This window comes from Grammomys surdaster, unplaced genomic scaffold (genome assembly GCF_004785775.1).
Source record: "Grammomys surdaster isolate TR1022 unplaced genomic scaffold, NIH_TR_1.0 126391, whole genome shotgun sequence".
NCBI lineage: Eukaryota > Metazoa > Chordata > Mammalia > Rodentia > Muridae > Grammomys > Grammomys surdaster.
This window is the reverse complement of record NW_021621185.1, coordinates 12,552,190-12,569,479: the sequence shown is the minus strand read 5'-3', so window position 1 is coordinate 12,569,479 and position 17,290 is coordinate 12,552,190. Positions and strand designations below refer to the sequence as shown.

General features: G+C 41.3%; 1 protein-coding gene across 4 annotated transcripts in view; it reads left to right on the top strand.

Annotated features, from left to right (window-relative positions):
• The first annotated feature begins 2,695 nt into the window (after positions 1-2,695).
• Positions 2,696-17,290, top strand: part of Vcan (versican) — an 89,126-nt gene continuing 74,531 nt past the window's right edge. For all 4 annotated transcript variants that reach the window (XM_028760116.1, XM_028760115.1, XM_028760113.1 and 1 more), the window contains exons 1-2: positions 2,696-3,155; positions 13,123-13,198. In XM_028760116.1, the coding sequence (XP_028615949.1) occupies positions 13,129-13,198 (70 nt within the window). In that variant the 5' untranslated portion in view covers positions 2,696-3,155; positions 13,123-13,128. The remainder of the gene's footprint in view (positions 3,156-13,122; positions 13,199-17,290) is intronic.

Here is a 17,290-nt window from a genome sequence, read left to right as displayed (position 1 = left end):
ACTTATGTCTGTAACCTCAGTGCTTGGGAGGCAGAAGCAAAAGGACTCTGTCTCAATAATGATGATGGTAACAATGATGATAATGATAATAATAATAATAATAATAATAATAAAGAAAATGACTAGAGAGATTCCAGGTGTTAAGGCTTAGACTCCACTTTTACATATGCACACAAGACAACACTGACACATTTACCACATATGTTCATACATAGAGATAGAAAGAGACAGAGATAAACAGAGAAGACAGAAAGACAACAAGGACACACAGAAAACTCAAAATTCAATGTATTAATAGATTATCTTAACTATACCTTGATTTTTACTTAAAAAATTTCTTTATTTTAGGTAGTCGAAGCAGAGGATCTGTCCCTAGGGAAAGAAAGTAGATATTAAGCTATGTACCACTTTGCTATTTGACAGTTTTAAAAGGTGTTTAGTTTTCTAAATGATAACTTTGGCAGCCAAGGAAGTGTCAAGACTTGAAGTATAAAGCTCTTCACTATTGTCAATCCCTTAGTAAGGTGACCCTGACTAAGAAAGTGTCTTGCACTGTGTCACTCTTGTTTGTAGATGATATGAGGGACAGACTATGAATGTTTGCCAGCTAAGGAAACACAATAAAAAAAAAAGGAGACAAAGTAAAACTCAAACATTTAACAAGATAAAGTAAAAGATCTCACAATAAAAAGTGTATTCAACCAATGAAATTTTATGATGTCCCATCATGTGTACATGATATTTGCAGTAGATACTGATTACTAACACGTCTGGGAAACAGTTATCAGTCTATTACTAGTTGCTTCTGCCCTACTCCTTTGTGGACGTGTTTATCCATGTGTATTTTGAAGGCAGAGTAGAGTAACAGGGGTTGATAAGCTTTTAGGCCAATGACCCGTCACAAAGTAGCCTTGGGCAAACCACTTACCTGTAAAACTCAAACTAGATTCACTTGAATTTAAGAAATAGATTAATGATAACTACTTGAGACATTTCCGAGAAAAATCTACCTACCCCAATGCTTGGAATATAAATTCCAATGGAAATTCATTATATTTTACTTTTCTTCTTTCCGAGTGAATTCCTGTTGATTCAAGAGTTGTGTTGTGATAATCATCTCTGGTCTGTGTAAGCTTGAGTGAGTCACTTTCCATACCTGATTGTGTTGGTATGTTAAATGCAGTGGCTGAAGTCTGATGTGGCTCTCATTCTAAATAATAAATGGATGAAATCTCAGCTTTAGTAATAGTCTTATAATCACTGGATAAAGGTTAAATAAGTCACTGCAAGCCAAACTGATTTCTAAATGGCCCATAGCGTAGGTCACTCATTGCTGTGAGTGATAAGGAAAAGAGTACATGAAATACACATCTGAGAATGAAATTGTACTGATAAATCTACCACATGTTTATCACTTTAGATCTATGATCATATTGAATCTACAAACCTTAGGAAAGGAATCCACAGGCTGAGGAGTCTGGGTTACAAGTTTAGAACTGTGGTTGCAGCCAATCTAATTAAAGAAGTATCCAGAGTAAAGACAAACTTTCTGCGTTAATCACTACCGTTTCTGAAGCCCTGTGCTTGATGTAATTTTCTAAGCAAAACATTCAGAGCCAATAATTACAAGGATCTTTTCATATTGGTGTAGGAGGAAAAGTTTGTAATTGTTTCAGTACCCCAGAGTTACTTCGATATCTTGCGAACTTATTTTGTCCTCTCTGCATCAAATCATACTAGACTTCAAAGTAACGGAAAATTCAAAGTCGCCCTTTTCTGAGGGGTAGAAATCCTTTGTATTAACTGTTTGACCCTTTGCTCTTTAAGGCCCTAATGGAGTCTTTTGTGATTCAGTGAAGGGTGTGCTGCCGTATATTGATGTTGTTTACATCTCTGGATAAGCCTGAGTAGAAAAAAAAATTGCGAACATGAAAGATTCCATTTTCTGACAACATAGAAAGACTGCTAAGTCCAAGAAATCTGAGTTAGGCAGAAAATTCTCCAAGAGATCCTGTGAAAGACAGAGGGATGGAAGAAGGGAGGAAGTGAAGTACATTTAAGGAAAGATGAGGATTTGTGTCAGAGAAAGGATTCTCTTTGAATGGGACAAGGGATTGCCTGGGGGGATTTCCTGTCCAGCCCTTTATTGCCAGGGTCTTTGTGTAGGGCCTGATGCCGCATCTCCCATTGGGCAATTCCCTAGGGAGAGCTGCCACGAAATGCTTTTGAGTCTCCCTAGGGCTTGGGATCTCACTTTCTCAGTATCTCTTTCAGGTTGGCAGGAGCGTTGAGCCTGACACCTCTTCTGATGGGACAAACAAGCTCCGTTGTCTCATGAACACATTATACGCAAGTTCTTGGCTGATTTTATAGAGTCCGGTCCGCTCCTAAGAACTGACCATACTTAATTGTTCCGTGCTTGCCGGCTGCACCAGAGTCTGGGTACTCCTTTCCCCTAATTCAGAAGTAGCAGCATAGGGCGGGGAAGACGGGGTGGGGTGGGTAAGGGTGGGAAGGCAGTTGTTTGAGGCTACACAGCCAGCGAGGTGGTACTGAGTCGCTGAATGAGGAGCACCAATTTCCCCCCAGCCGATTGGTACTTCTCGTCAGGAAGAAACGCTGAGAGGTGGGAGTGCCTGGAGAGGGAGGCAGGCGGTCCCTACCGCAGGCTCTGGGAGCTCCTTTCCGCCCCTCCGCCTGTTTCCAAGCCTGGGCTCTTTGGAGTGGCTGAAGCTGCGGAGCGCTTCAGGAGCCTGTGAATGAACCCTCCTCCTCTCCCTCCTCCTTCTTCCTGAGTCTCCTCCTCGGCTCTGACGGTACAGTGATATAATGACGGTGGGTGTCACAACCCGCATTTGAACTTGCAGGCGAGCTGCCCCGAGCCTTTCTGGGTGAAGAACTCAAGGCGCGCGGGCGCAGCAGCTGCGAGCATTGGGTGCTGCGGACAGGCGCTGGGACAGGCGCTGGGACAGGCGCTGGGACAGGGATCTGCGGCTCGCAGCGCATCCTTCCTCTTCTCCAGCTCTATCCCGCACTCGCCGCATCCTTCCCCAGGCCGCCGCGCTTCCTATGTGATCCTCCCGGGCAACGCGGAGCCCATTCTCACAGCTCAGCAGTGAATTTCCCCCTCAAACTGCAGTAAGCTGCCTTTCAAGGTAATCACGTTTCTTTTGTTCCCCCATTTAAAAGAAAGGGGGAAAACTTGTTGGGAAAAGAAAACCACCCAGCTTAGTAGGGGGGAAAGACTTACATTGCAATTGGGAGATGGCTTTAATTAAAGCCAAGAGGACTAGCTATACGGCAAAGTTAAGAAAATGTGCGCACTTTAAAACATGAAGGTAACTTTGGAAGAGGTTTGCTAAAGAGAGGGATCCAGATAGACGTTGGTGCTGAAAAAGATCTAGACAAAAGAAGTCCGGGGTGGGGTGGAGGAAAAGGACGAGCGGAATAGGGGGGAAGGATTTTTGTAGAGAAACCCTAGGAAAGTCCTCCTATCTTGAGTTGGAGGAATGGGAGAGACTCCTCACACCTTGATTTTCGTTGTCTTTAAACTGGTCGAGGCGAAAGTTTGAATGGGGAGTCCCCAAACTTGCCCAGATACAAGCCCCATGAAAGCACCTTAGGGCAGACCACCTGGTTTCCTGGCTCCTGGTGTGTGGTCAGTATCTCTGGTTCTTGGAAAGCCACCCCTGGGTAGCTCTTGACAAGACAGCAGGGTACTTTAGCTGCCCGGGACCTGTGCGGACATGACCCTTCCCCCCACCCCCCAACCCCCAGGCAACGTGGAAGGCTATCTGGCAGGGGTTGGGCAGGGTCCTGGGATTGTGTTTCTTTGATGACTTGGGGGCTGTCAAAGCTCTCTCACGTTGCCCCTGTGTTCTTTTGTCCTGTGCGTGGTGCACCCGAGCCAGCCGGGAAGGCGCAATGGATGGGGGTGGGGTTGTTGGAACGCGGTAGAGGTCTGGGAGGCTCCTGGGCGGGAAAGCTTTCCCTGAACCGGAGGGGTGTGCAGTATTTCCCCCTCGCTCTGGTAAGCGAAATGAGGGCTTGTCCCCCCCACCCCATTTTTACCAGCAAACCAAGACCCAGAGACTCTCCAGACAAAGGTGGCTGGAGACCCGAGTTGGGGACCAATTGGTCCAGTCTTCTCGCCCAGATTACAGCAATCTTCTGTTCCCTTCTGTATCTTCATCCGCTCCCAATTCTCCACTTGAGTTGAGCAACTTTACGGGCTGGTGGAGTGCTTGAGGAGAGTGCGTGCCGGGTTTCCCCGGGGACGCCCTGGCCGAGAGAGTCCCACTGCCCTGAGTAGGCGTGAGCATTGCAGAGACTTCTCTAGTGCTTGCAGACCCGGGACATCCCGGTTGTCTCGGTTTGTTCTCGGTGTCAATGGGCGTGGACCGCTCAGGGGGTTAGACAGAAGAAATAGTGGTAAGAAAATAATGTCATAGCCTAAACTATTTGCTATCGGATCCAACTACGTTCGCCTCCGCACATCCTGCGTGTTCTCGGGATCCTGAGGAAAGGGGAAGAAATCTCCCCCGAGGCTGCAGGCTGTACCGCCTCAAGTATACCCGCAGTGGAGACTCTCTGTCTGTGTCCCCTCATCTTTGTGTCTCTTTCTCTGTCTCCATCTTCTCTGTCTTCTCTCTCCCCTTTCTACCTCCTCTCCGCTTTTGGGTCCCCTCCCCCACGGCTGACAAATGAATGGCTAGTGTGAAATCCCTTCCTTCTCTGTCCAAGGAGGCAGGCCCAGAGGGAGGAGCAAGGGGGGCGGTGCGCTCCTTAAGATCTGCTTGCAGTTGGGTGTTTCGGACTAGCAGAACCCAGATGTCTAGGAACAGGGAGTTTTGTAGTAGGCGTGGGCTCCCCCTTATGGAGGAATTCAGCATAAGCGGAAAATAGGACCAGAAAGCCATTTCATAGCCTTTGGTTCAAAGAGAGGACTGGAGATCCCTTCTAATAGTTTTCCACTTCAGAATCTGGGAATTGAATCTTGGGCTTTGGAGGAGACAAAAAGAAGAGAATTTGACCTTCCCTAAAACACGGGCTTCTTTTCTTCCATCCGCCTGGCTTCCCGCAGCGCTCTGGGCGGCGCCTGCAGCTGGGTGGACTAACAACGCAGGCGACAGAGTCAGGTTTGTGGTTTCCTGACCTGAAATTTGCTCATCTTTAAGAAAAATAATAAAAGTACTTGCTTTGGCAAATTTCACTAAGGCCCTTGAACACAATGCTAGGGCTCTGTTCCAGGCTATTGTAAAAGAATCCCCCCACTCCTCATCCAAGACTCAACTTCCTCAACACCAGAACACGCGTTGCACGTGGAAACTGGGGAGAAGGCGGGCGCCTAGAGGCAGAGGAAAGGGGTTTTTCTACTGGGAAAGAATGGGACAATGGAGGGTAGGCGGAAAAAGAAAGGAAAGAAAACGAAACAGATGGGTACAATGGCCACGAGACGGGAAAACTCCTTTCAAAATTTTGGTCTCACTTTCGTGTCGGCTATGCTGTAAATGATAGTGAGCGCATCCTTTGCCTGGTGCTGGCCTGGAAAGGAACTACAGAAGCAGAGGTGGTCCGGCCACGCCTACCGGAGCGGGGCTAGCCTACCCGCCCCTAAGCTCACCCTGATTTGGAGGAGGGAACCCTGCTAGGCACTCCCTTCAGCGGCAGGGGTTCTCCATCCGCCACGTGGGCTGGAGCTTCAGTTCAGGGCGCGAGACGGGTGTGACTTCCTGGGCTCCCAGACAGCTGCACAGCTGCTCGGGCGAGCCGCTTAGCCTAGGTCTCCAGCGGCTGCGGCCAACAGGGGCGGGGCTGGGCTGGACTCGGGTGGGACCTCGACTGGCGCGCCTCCTAGAGCTCCAAAAGGCTAGCTGAAGCTCGAGCGGACCCAACTTAAAATCACATGGCACCAAACGCTCATGTTAAAAGCCGTTAAAATATTCTTTTCTCTTGCTTTTTTGGGGGGTGATATGCAAGTACTCGGTTTTTGATTTAAAAAGAGGAGAAGCGAAGATTTATTCTAAGTCAACTCTTGGCATGAAAATGAGACAAATTTGCGATTGCTTCATGCATTCGTTTTGAAATACATTTACATTCCAAAGGCCACTTTTAGCCAGCGATAAAGTTGATGCTGTTGTAATTGAGTATTAACCGGGATCATTAGAGTGGTCAAGACAGGGCAGGGGGTGGGTGTCTAGCACAAGTTGACCAAATGGCTGATAAAAGACCTGGGTTGGCTGCGGCAGGAGGGCGGGGAGGGGGCGGGGAGCGCTGCGGTGGGTCTGGTGATATAGGCTGGATCCTGCTATAAGATCTTCACTTTAAATTCTCCAGCTTCTAATTCGGAAGAGCTAGATTTTAATGGTCCTCTCTTCCACCTTAAATTCTGTTTTTAATTGGTCTATTTTCGTGGTTTTTTTTTTTCTCTTCTCTCTAAAAGCTATGGCCTAAATTGTGCTAAGCACTGTCTGGCAACTGTGTCAAACTCAGAAAACATTCACATAAAAGCCTAAAATGGAATCTTTTGGATTTAATAGGAAAACATTAGTGGAAACATCAGATAGTTTTCTGAGGTGGAGCGGATTACTATTTGTAAGAGCAACATAGCAAGGAGGGGGTCCCAAAGATTCTGAGTTCCAGCTCTGAGCACAGTGTAATAAGGAATACTTGACAAATTGAATCTGCATGTCCCCACTAATGCTGCTGCAAAGGGTTCCAATAGATTCCCAAGCAGTTGAGCAATTACTTCCTTCAGCAGGAAGCCCACAGCCCTTAATCTTCTTGTGGGTGGTGGAAAGACCATCACTTAGAATTTATGTAAGAGTTCAAAGTCTGCTTTTTCTTGGTGGTTTAAAAATTTAAACCCCTTCATAAGTCTTATTTCCTTCCTTAAAAAAAAAAAGAGAGAAAAGTTTGAAAAGAATTTCTTCAGGTTTATAGGTGTTGATGCAATCAGGCTCACCCCCTCGCCCCCCACAAACACCCCGCTTGGCTATTGCTAACTACAGGGAAATCCCTGTGCTATTCTCTGCTGCCTCTATCTGTACACGAGTAACGTTCTGTTTGGGAAGGATATAAAGAGTGAACTCAAAGCTAAAGATGAATGATTAGTGAGGGTGATGCCCCCATTGCTCCGTCTCTCCTTACACTGCTAAGCTTACACACTCTCGGGCTAATGATTGGTCAATAATGGGACATCCCGGAGCCCCTAAAAGCACAAAGACCAACTGACTGACTTCCTCATACACATACTTAAGCTCTTTTATTTCTTTCTGGTGGTGTTTAAACATTTTCTGTAGACTTTATTCATGGACAAACATCCACAGACTATATTTCAGATGGGGTGTGGACAGGAGAAGGGCAGAACTTCTAGACACTCATGTTGCTTTGGGGCAAAAGAATGAATCCTTATACTAGGTGGATTTTTAAAATTTCCTCCACCCACCTAGAGAAATCAGTTAGCGGACAGACAAATACTCATTGTTAGAGGTTACTTGCTTTGGTCTAGAAAAAATGTGCTGCCTGTTGCAGACATTTGGAGTCAGAACAAGGGAGAGTAAAGGCACATGTCTTGACCAAGTTCCATTTGTTATTAATAAAATTTGTCAGTTTCTTCTTATAATCAGATTTGGTAGATATATATGTCTATAACCACATCTGGAACACAAAATCAAATCTGACATGAAATTGGAATTGGATGTGATGGGATAGTTTTCTTTCAGTGGTCAGTACATAAGATCTTTGTTAAAGGTGTTTATTCTATAACCTAAAACAGTTTTAATCCACCTGTTACATATGTTATATTCAGAAAGGTATAAATATAGAATACTTAACAGAAATTACTCACTTTCAGTGCTGGAGAGATCCTTAGTGGAGTGGTAAGGAGTTTGCTCCAGAAGAGCACTGGAGTTTGGTTCCATGCCCGAGCTACCCACAATCATCTTTAACTCCAGCTGCAGAGAGATCTGACACCTCTGGCCTTTGAAGACACCTGCACTCCCATGAGCACACTCCCATTAAGTTATGGTTCCACCTGGCCTGAGATAAGCTTGAGTAAACACTGCATTGGTAATCAGAAAGTTTGTATAAAATGCTCTAGCTGGGAAAGCAAGTTAAGTGGAACTGCTGGACCTCTGGGATCATAATTTATTAAATGGATATCGTTATAAAGTTTACAAGAGTAAATTAAATGTCTACAAAAAAGCTTGAAGAAATGGAAAACTAGATATTAATGCATTATGCCTTTTAAAAATATTAAATCTAGTGAAAGCTAGGAAAAGTTAAAAATCGATGGTGTGGCAGAAAAATATGCTTTTGAATCTTGTGAGGGAAATTAGTTTGTCTTCGTTCATAGTTTTAAAAAAATACTCCTAAGAGGATGGAGAGATGGCTCCGTGGTTCAGGGCACTTGTTTTTGTGGAGGACTTTGGTTCAGTTTCCTGTACCATCATGCTGGATCACAACCATCTGTAACTCAAGTTTCAGTGGATCCGATACCATCTTTTGACCTCCTTGAACACCAGTATGTATATGGTGCCTGCATACACACACAGCCAAGTGCACATGTGTGTGCAAGTAAACTACTCATATATAAAATAAAATAAAATAAAATAACTCTTTTTTAAAAAGTTACCAAAATATCAACAATACATTTTATCATTTTTTTCATCAGTTAGACAAGGAAAAGTTTGTGAAACACATTGGTTGGGTTGTAGAGAACCTAAGTTATAAATTATTATGGGAATGTAAATAAATTCATATTTTCTTTAGAAATAATTTAGCAAACTACTTTTTTTATTTACCAACAAACAAATGGCTGCTGAATGTCCTAGGCATTGTAGAAGAGAAGTAAGAAAATATTAGAGGTTCTCTCTTGAGGCATCTTTGTTGGCTGAAAGAGATGGGTAATTTCTAAATACATAAGAAAATTGAAAAAAGAAAATGAAGGCGATAGAGTAAGGAAGCAAGGGTTCACAGGCAGAAATGATATTAAGGGACATCACTAAAAAGCTGAACTGAGCATTGGTTCCAGAATGCAGGTGTAGACTGTGACATATCCATGTGATACAGTTATTCCTGTGAAGTCTAAACCATAAGGCATCTCTCAAAGATTCTTCTTGAAGTAATGAACTACTAAGTAATACAGTATAACATGTAATGCATACTATATCTGATTTGTAATTGAGGTATCCAGGATAACTAGTGGTTCAGAACAACTAATTGGCAGGATGGTGTAGACAAAACCACTGTGTCTTTGTGCTTAGGTTAGCACTTGCTCCTCGAGGCTTCCCTGAGAATGAGGGAGAAAACTAAATCTCTGTTTAATACAATTCTGGCAGCCTATCCCTAGTGTGATGTGCCCCTCTTCGCTGCAGACATTTCACAGGGATACAAGTTCTGTTGACCTTGTCTTTTGTCTCCTAGGAAACTAAACAGCTGCAGTCAGCTGGACCTTGATTGTTTGCTGACTTTTTCCTATTCTTGACTTTCCTGAAGTATACGGCTAAATATAGGGACTTCTGGCTCTCTTATCGCCTCAGTCTTTCCGTGTACAGAGATTTGTTATCACTAACAGACCACACATACAAGGCAGACTTTCTGCAGCAGAGCAGAGATGGGGGTGGGAAGCATGCTAGAAACAAAGAAGGTCACCTTTCTCATTTTAATGGGACCAAATGCAGAAAAGAAGTGATGCAGCTTAATTAAAAACACAGGTGAGCATCTCATAAAACTGAAAAAGAAAAGGGAAATGCATGTCCACATATACTCATGATGGAACAATAAAGATACAGGTCTGAGACACCCAATATCTAGAACAGCTCTCTGGCATATTTCATAATTATCCAAGCCATAACTAATTATCCTTCAGTTTGAATGTAGAGAAGATGCTGACAGGAACAGGCATGAGCAGAGAAGAGGCCAACTGGAGCTCCAGTGACCTCCATCACAAAAATCCCAAGTTGGGAGGACTCCGTGTGCTTACTGGATGATTGGAATATGGAGCTATCACTAGATATTCTGCTTCAGTTTCTAATGAAGTTGGAGATCTGGGACTTGAGAAATCTTGTATTTACATTGGGGTAATTTATTCAAGCATATTTTTATGACATATCAGGGCATCCAAAACATATTTTAGCTCTATGTTTTTAATGTGCTGGCTGCATTCTTTCCTTTACATTTTATGGTAGACTCTCAGCAGGTGAGAATACTTACTGTAGACATGAAGACAGATTTTTCTCCTTAATTTAGAAAATAAATAAAAATACATTTATAAGGATTAAGCATGGTATCTAAAGAGTTGGGGTTTTGAGAATTTTTCCTGGGTAGAATATGAGAATGCAGAAGATTCTAGAGTCAGGGTCATACCATTTTTTTTTTGGTATTGTAATATTTGACTCTCTGAATATTGACAAATGTCCAATATTATTATTAGCCAATATTTATATTTAAATAGACTGTTACATACATATTTCAAATCTCAGTTATCCCTACAGACATACTAACATTCATAATGATTTACCGATCTTTCAAAGTGGAAGTATTGATCATGCATTTGGTTTACTAACTGTCTCAAGGGGTATTGAACCTAGCACCATGAAATATTGTGGGATTAGTAAGTAGCTCTGCCTTCTAGACACCTACTATTTTATAGTGGATATAAAGCATATTTTCTTACATTTACTTATTGTTTATGGGTGAAGTCAAAGGACAACTTGAAAAAGTCAGTTCTGTGCTACTGAGTAGTTCCTAAGCATCAAACTCAGGTCATCTGGCTTGGAGCAAGTGTCTTTCCCCACTGAGCCACCTCTCTGGCCAGTGAAATACATTCTAAAGTAATCATTTAAAGCAACAATAAGTTATGGCAGTTTATTATAAACTAAAATTATATACTGCTACTATACAGGTAAGTCAAAGTATGATATAGGGCTTCAAATTCTTTTATTATTGGTGATCTGAAGCAAGAATTAGAACCTACATAGGAAGACCGAGATATTAATTTTAATAAGAACCACTAAGTAGTGACTACTTAGGCGTGCATGAGCATACTTCATGTGTGTTATCGTCAGGTCTGTCAATCGTTTCTATAATGCTTATTTATTTCACCCTTAAATAAGTAGAGAAACAAATTTTAGACAGGCATATCCATTTACTTACAGTCTGAGAGTTTAAGTAGAAATGTAGAATTTGAATTCAAACCTGTTTAACAGTATAGTCCAGACATAAAAAAAAATACTTTATAAAGCTTTCCTGGGAAACAAAGGAAGAAAAATGAAAAAGAAAGAAACCAATTTTTCTTTAAAGAAACAAAGAATGTATCATTTAGAAGTGTGATTAAAAGAAGTTTTCCTATCTGGATTAAATTAATATTCAAGGATTACATCATATTTAATATGATTTTATGACCTAAATATTCATCTTGCCTATGGAATTAATGTCTTATTTCTATGCTGTCATGCCATTAAAACACAGGTACAGTCAAAGACCTATAAGTCATAGCCTATTGTTGTACCACTTCATAAGAAGTCCAGAAACGCTACGAGTCTCCCAGTTAGTTGTTAATGCAGTCCAGTAGCACACTATTGTGGTTATGTGATGAGTCCAAGATTAATTAGGAATCCTCAATACATCTTTTATCTGAATTATCAGTTGACCCACAGATGGAAAAAAGGGAGATATATGGCACATTAAGTTTAAAATATCTTTTTAGGAAATATCTCAAATTATAGTACTCTATAGTTCTGCTTGAATATGATTGTAGCATGTATTTGCGATTTATAAAGCAAGACCAAATGCAGAATATTATTAAAGAAAAATGAGTAGCTCTCATAAAGTATTAAATTTTAGTTGAGCACAAACTGGACTTGTATTCTTTCAACATTTACTTATTCCAGTCCAGGTTTCCTAGGTAATACAGAATTTGTTTTCTAAAGAAGGCAAAGGGAGTTCTTTAGAGTACCAGCTTACGTATGAGCCAGTGAAGCCATCTTTGGCTATAACAAAACATTCTTGAATTTATTCAAACCATAATATGCCCATGAGTTTGCTTCCAAGACTATAACAAAAAGCCTAGACAATCAACTCATATAGAGAGAGATTCTGTTGGCTGTACCGTTTTGGAGGTTGAGGAGCGTGATTGATTGGCCTTGTTTGAGGGCCTGTGGCCAGGTAGCATGTCATGCCTGGGAACATGTGATGGAATGTGCTGCTCATGGGAAGCCAGAGGAAAGGCAAACAGAGAAAGGAAGAGATCAGCATCCCACATTCCCTTGAGGCCCAAACCTTCAAAGCATGGGTCTTTGAGAGACATTTAAATCCAATCAGTAACAACTCCCCTACCTCCAAACCCTGGCGCTTATCCTTGCCAGGATGGTTTCTACAAATCCAGACTTGGAAGGTCCCATTTTGTGACTCAGATGGTTAAATGTCTTTCCCAAAGCCCACAGCAAATTAGTAGCTAAGCCAAGGTCAGTGTTTCTTGACTTTCAGTGCGAGTATCTTCTTTCACTGTTTACTCTTGAGACTTAAAAGCTGTTGAGAGCTTTAAAACTGATCACTTTGTAATTAGCAGCTCTTTAGCGTACAGTTGTTTTGTTTGTTCAGCCAGCGGGACAGTCAGTAGTGTTTGTGTGTCCATATCAACAACCTTTTGAAGGCCCCATTCTTGCTGCTGCGGACATCTGCCAGAGCCACAGACAGTTCCTTCTCACCTCAAACCTGATGTGAAACTTGGCCTATCAACATCTCTTTTGCATCATCTTCATTGTTCTCTTATTCTGTCCACATTCAGATTCCTGATTCTAATTAGATTTTGAGAGTGCTAGCACCTTGCCATGTTTACACAGGCTAGGATCCTTTGTGTTCTTTCTACGGCCTGAGTTGTGACCACCATGTGTAATACACCTCCATCATGAGGCTTGGAATTATTTGGTAACTAGTGTCTCAAGATATGATTAAATTAATAATTAAAACATTTGTGATATCTTCTATTACAAACCTCTTGTGTTTACAACCCACAGAGGACTTCCTCTTTTATTGCACCCAGTACCTTATTAACATGTGATTTATAGCCCACCACCACCATAAATACTTGTGGTATACTTTGTTTTTCTTCATTTCTAGGACAAGATGTTGATAAATATGAATGGCCTCTTATGGATCTGCTCAACCTTGTTATTGACCCATGCACTACATAAGGGTGAGTAGAGTAAACTCTCTTCTTTTAAAATTGATATATGAAAGAAGACTGGGGAATGGAATTATACTATGGGATTACTACAGGGAAGAATCATTTTGAAAAATCTATTCATTGCTAAAGATTGTTACTTAAAATAATATCACTGAATGAAATGCATTTCAATAAGTCAGACAAAAATAATACTCTTGTAAGTAAATCTTTGAGGAACCTCATAGATTATTATTACTTATTTTGAGATAGGGTTTAGCTATGTACTTTAGGTAGCCTCATCTCACGAGTGTCCTGACCCAGCCTTACAAATGCTGTGACAAGTAGTATGAGCTAGCCTGTCTGGTCCCCAAGTTGAACTGTGTAACAAGATTCTTTGAGAGCACTGAGAATATTTAAAATTCTAATTACTTCTGTACTACTTTTTCAAGACTTTCTTCTACCAAAACACAATTAAATCATAAAGTCTAGAATTTTAAGGTAGGAAAATTAAAAACTGTTGTCTGTAAGTATTCATAACCATCTCTGTCCATGTTCATGGAAAGAAAAGTGGTAAGTAAGCACACACTGTCTCTCTTAGTTTTATGTTTTATACCTATTTAGTGAGGAGGCTATAACTCTTACTGGAGTTTTTAGTGTACTCAAGGAGGCTCACTAAGAACTTGAAGAGTCTATGGCCAGCTTCACTGATCTGCCCCTGCTTCCTGCCTTCTGCATGCTTAGCTTATGTGTCTCCTGCACACCCTTGCTCCAGACTTCCTGAAACAATTTGTGCATTCACAGAATTTTGTGTTTCCTCTTTCCCCATATATGCTTCTTTTGCTTAGCGTTTCCTCTGTGGTTCTCTTTAGTTATACTTTAATTAATTCTTCAGGTCTGAAGGTTTAAGCATCTCTCCATATGTTCACCTATCCACTCATCCACCCGTTTGTCCATCCTTCCATTCTCTAACAATATTCTTGAATGCATTCTCTGTATCAAGTATTATTCTAGGAGTCCAGGGATAACTCATATATTGTTTTTATTTTCCTTAAAATTCAAGTGTATATCAACAGGAAATAAACTGACAAATAATCATGATGATGAAAGTACAGCAGAATGACATACCAGAGAATGGCTTTGTTTGGCCGAAGGAGTTCAGGTCTCTATGAGAAAGCAACATGCAAACTGAAATAAGAATTCAGAGTCTCTGGCCTCCTAAGATCTGACCTTAAGTTAAAAAGATAAACTGGTGTGAGCAACAGGAAAATCACTGACAGGAGTGATCAAAAGAAAAGAGAGATAAGCAGAGATCAGCTTATATAAATAGTAGCAACACTAGTCACGTAGACAGGATTCACTGGAAGCTGGAAGCTATTTTAAGCGCTTAACTTTGGTTAACCAAAACATCCATTACCCACGTGCTATAAGGAGGTCTCTGAGGTGCTGAGAGGAACAATTGCTTTCCACATCCAATAAGTATTGGAGGGAGGGGATGAAAAGGGCAAGCCATGCAGAATTGCTAGCACCATTGTCTTACACTGCTTATCTATCTGGGGCAGTATAGACAAGATTTTATTCTGTGTGCAATATCAAGGAATTGATTTGGATGATTACTGTGGCAGCCTGGGCTTGGAACTCATAACTTACATCAAGTGGTGGGCCCGAGGATGGGGAGTCTAGACTCCACTATCTGTTAATACCTCCAAAACTATCTTATTAGATGTTTCCAAGAAGTACATAAAGAGAACAGAGAGGAAAGATTACCAGTGCCCAATGAAGGCAGGAGGTGTAGAGAAGGACCGGTGAAAGCTTTGGTGGCTAAAGATGGAAGCGGAAATACAGTGAACACCACACCAAGACATCCCTCATTTGAAATACTCACATAGTGAAAAGAAAACACTGTGTGGTGTATTTCTGTCTTTGAATTAAAACAAAACAAAACAAAAACACTAGCAGCTAACAATATCATGCAATTACTATATTTGAGGCTCCATTCTTTATAAAATACACATTCAGCTTTTAGCTAACTTGGGTGATATTTAGTTCTTTCCTATGAGAGGCAGAAGCAGAACGTATAAAAGTTTCAGGTCCACCTAAAACAAATTTCCCCAGTTCACGGTGGGAGGAGAGGTACCAGCAGCTGAGCTGATGCCTGGCTTTCTCTCATTTTCTGATCTGGGTGGCCATGGGCTTCTATTGTTCAGTGGCTCCCATTAAGCAACACCATATACAGACTTGTTGGCTTTAGCACATGAAGAAACCTTTGTTTTAACGTTTTCTATTGCATTAGAAACCATCTCAATCATTAATAATTTACCTACTTATGTTAATATTGCTGTAATAATATGAACCAGAGTACAGACTCATGAGTTTAGTTAGGAATTAAACAAAAGCAAAATAAATCCCAACATTCTCAATCTGATATTTGTCTGGTGCCCTCTTTCTGTCTCTGCAGATGTAATTTACATCATTTTTACTGTGCAGAGTTTATGCACAGAATGAGCAGTAATGGGCCATTCATTACATGGGGCTTTCACCCGACTGTACTCATTTAGACCACAAATCATCTGTGAGAACAGTGAACATTTTTTGTCAGGATACATTTTATGAGATTCAGACAGGTTTCTGCAGGTAGCAGATTTTTTTTAAAAATGTGCATACTTTATTTACATTATATGTCAGATGACTAAAATAACCCTTAGAATATTTAGAAGCAGTGAACTTAGTTCTCGTGTCCCAGTAAATTAAGACTCACGTCCCAATACTCATAAGCTTTGAGTACACAACTGTTTGTTAGTTTTATTTTGAAGAATAGATTGTACTATATAAGCTTATAGTCATTTTAGAGCAAAGATTTTAAGATTTGTGTGTTTAGAAATAGCCAGAACAATACAAAGCCCGTGTGAGATTGCCTTTGTCTCAGTGTGACCTTCCGTAGAGCAGCAGTGCTTAAGCGATGCTCTGTGTTCTAGTTACTTCTCTCCTTCATAGATTTGCCTGAATCCTGTGTCTTCCCATATGCATTTATAATTGTGAAAACAATTGGAATTTAGCAATAACTACTAAGGAAGACTAGACCATGTATCCTACACTATTATAACATTGTTTTCTACTAAAAAAAACTCATTTTTTTAATTTTTGCTAAATGGTTCTTTAGGAAAGAACATGTGAACTCCTAGAACATACAATAAGTATAAATTAGATTTTTTTACATGCAGAATTCATAAGTCTTACAGACTTATGATAGATAGATCAATAAATTAAACAAAGCAGAAATGACTGCATCCCTTAGGTGAGTCTAAGTTATAGGGATGTGAACCAGGAGGGGTCATTTTTAGCATGTTCCCTACAGGCTTTTCGGATGAATGAGAGAGATCATGAAAGTCCTGAAAGTCTCGGTTCTGGCAGTGACTAAAGCAGGAGTCTGGAAAGCAAGGCACGTTTAAGATGAAGACTGCCTATGTGAATGAATTTCAAGTCAGGAGAAGAAGTTAAGAAATGGCAATGCTAAACTTGGTTAGGTTAGATATAATGCAATGCATGCTCTGGCTTAGGTCTGCCCCAGCCGGGCCGGGCGGTGAGGACTTAGTCTGCCCCAGCCGGGCGGTGAGGACTTAGTCTGCCTCAGCCGGGCGGTGACTTGCCCCTTCCTCTCAGGAGGCATCTTCACCAAGAAATCAGGCTCATTTCAAAGGGTGAACGTTTAAGTTAGAGGTTTTATTTTCTAAGCACTGAAAAATGACATTATTGCCATGCTAGTACATTGTCAAAAGAAAACTAAGTAGTATTTTAGCTCATTTCATTTTTAATTGTGTTAAGTATTCCATGAACAAGCTCTACATGTAGATCAATAGATTGGTGATCAAATCCTGAACATAATGTATTATTTTTTTTAATAAATGAGGGGTTTCTATCACAAATACAGAAGACATAATACTGTTTTGATCACATTCTTGGGAAGAGGAAACAGAGCCTCCCTATGTAGCCCCAGCTAGCTTCTACGTAGAGCAGGCTTATCTCCAGCTAATGGAGATTCCCTACCCCAATGCCTTGAGTTCTTGGATTGCAAGCTAGGATGCCCACTTAAGGCCTGCCATCTATCTTGGCAGTGGAATCCCCTCT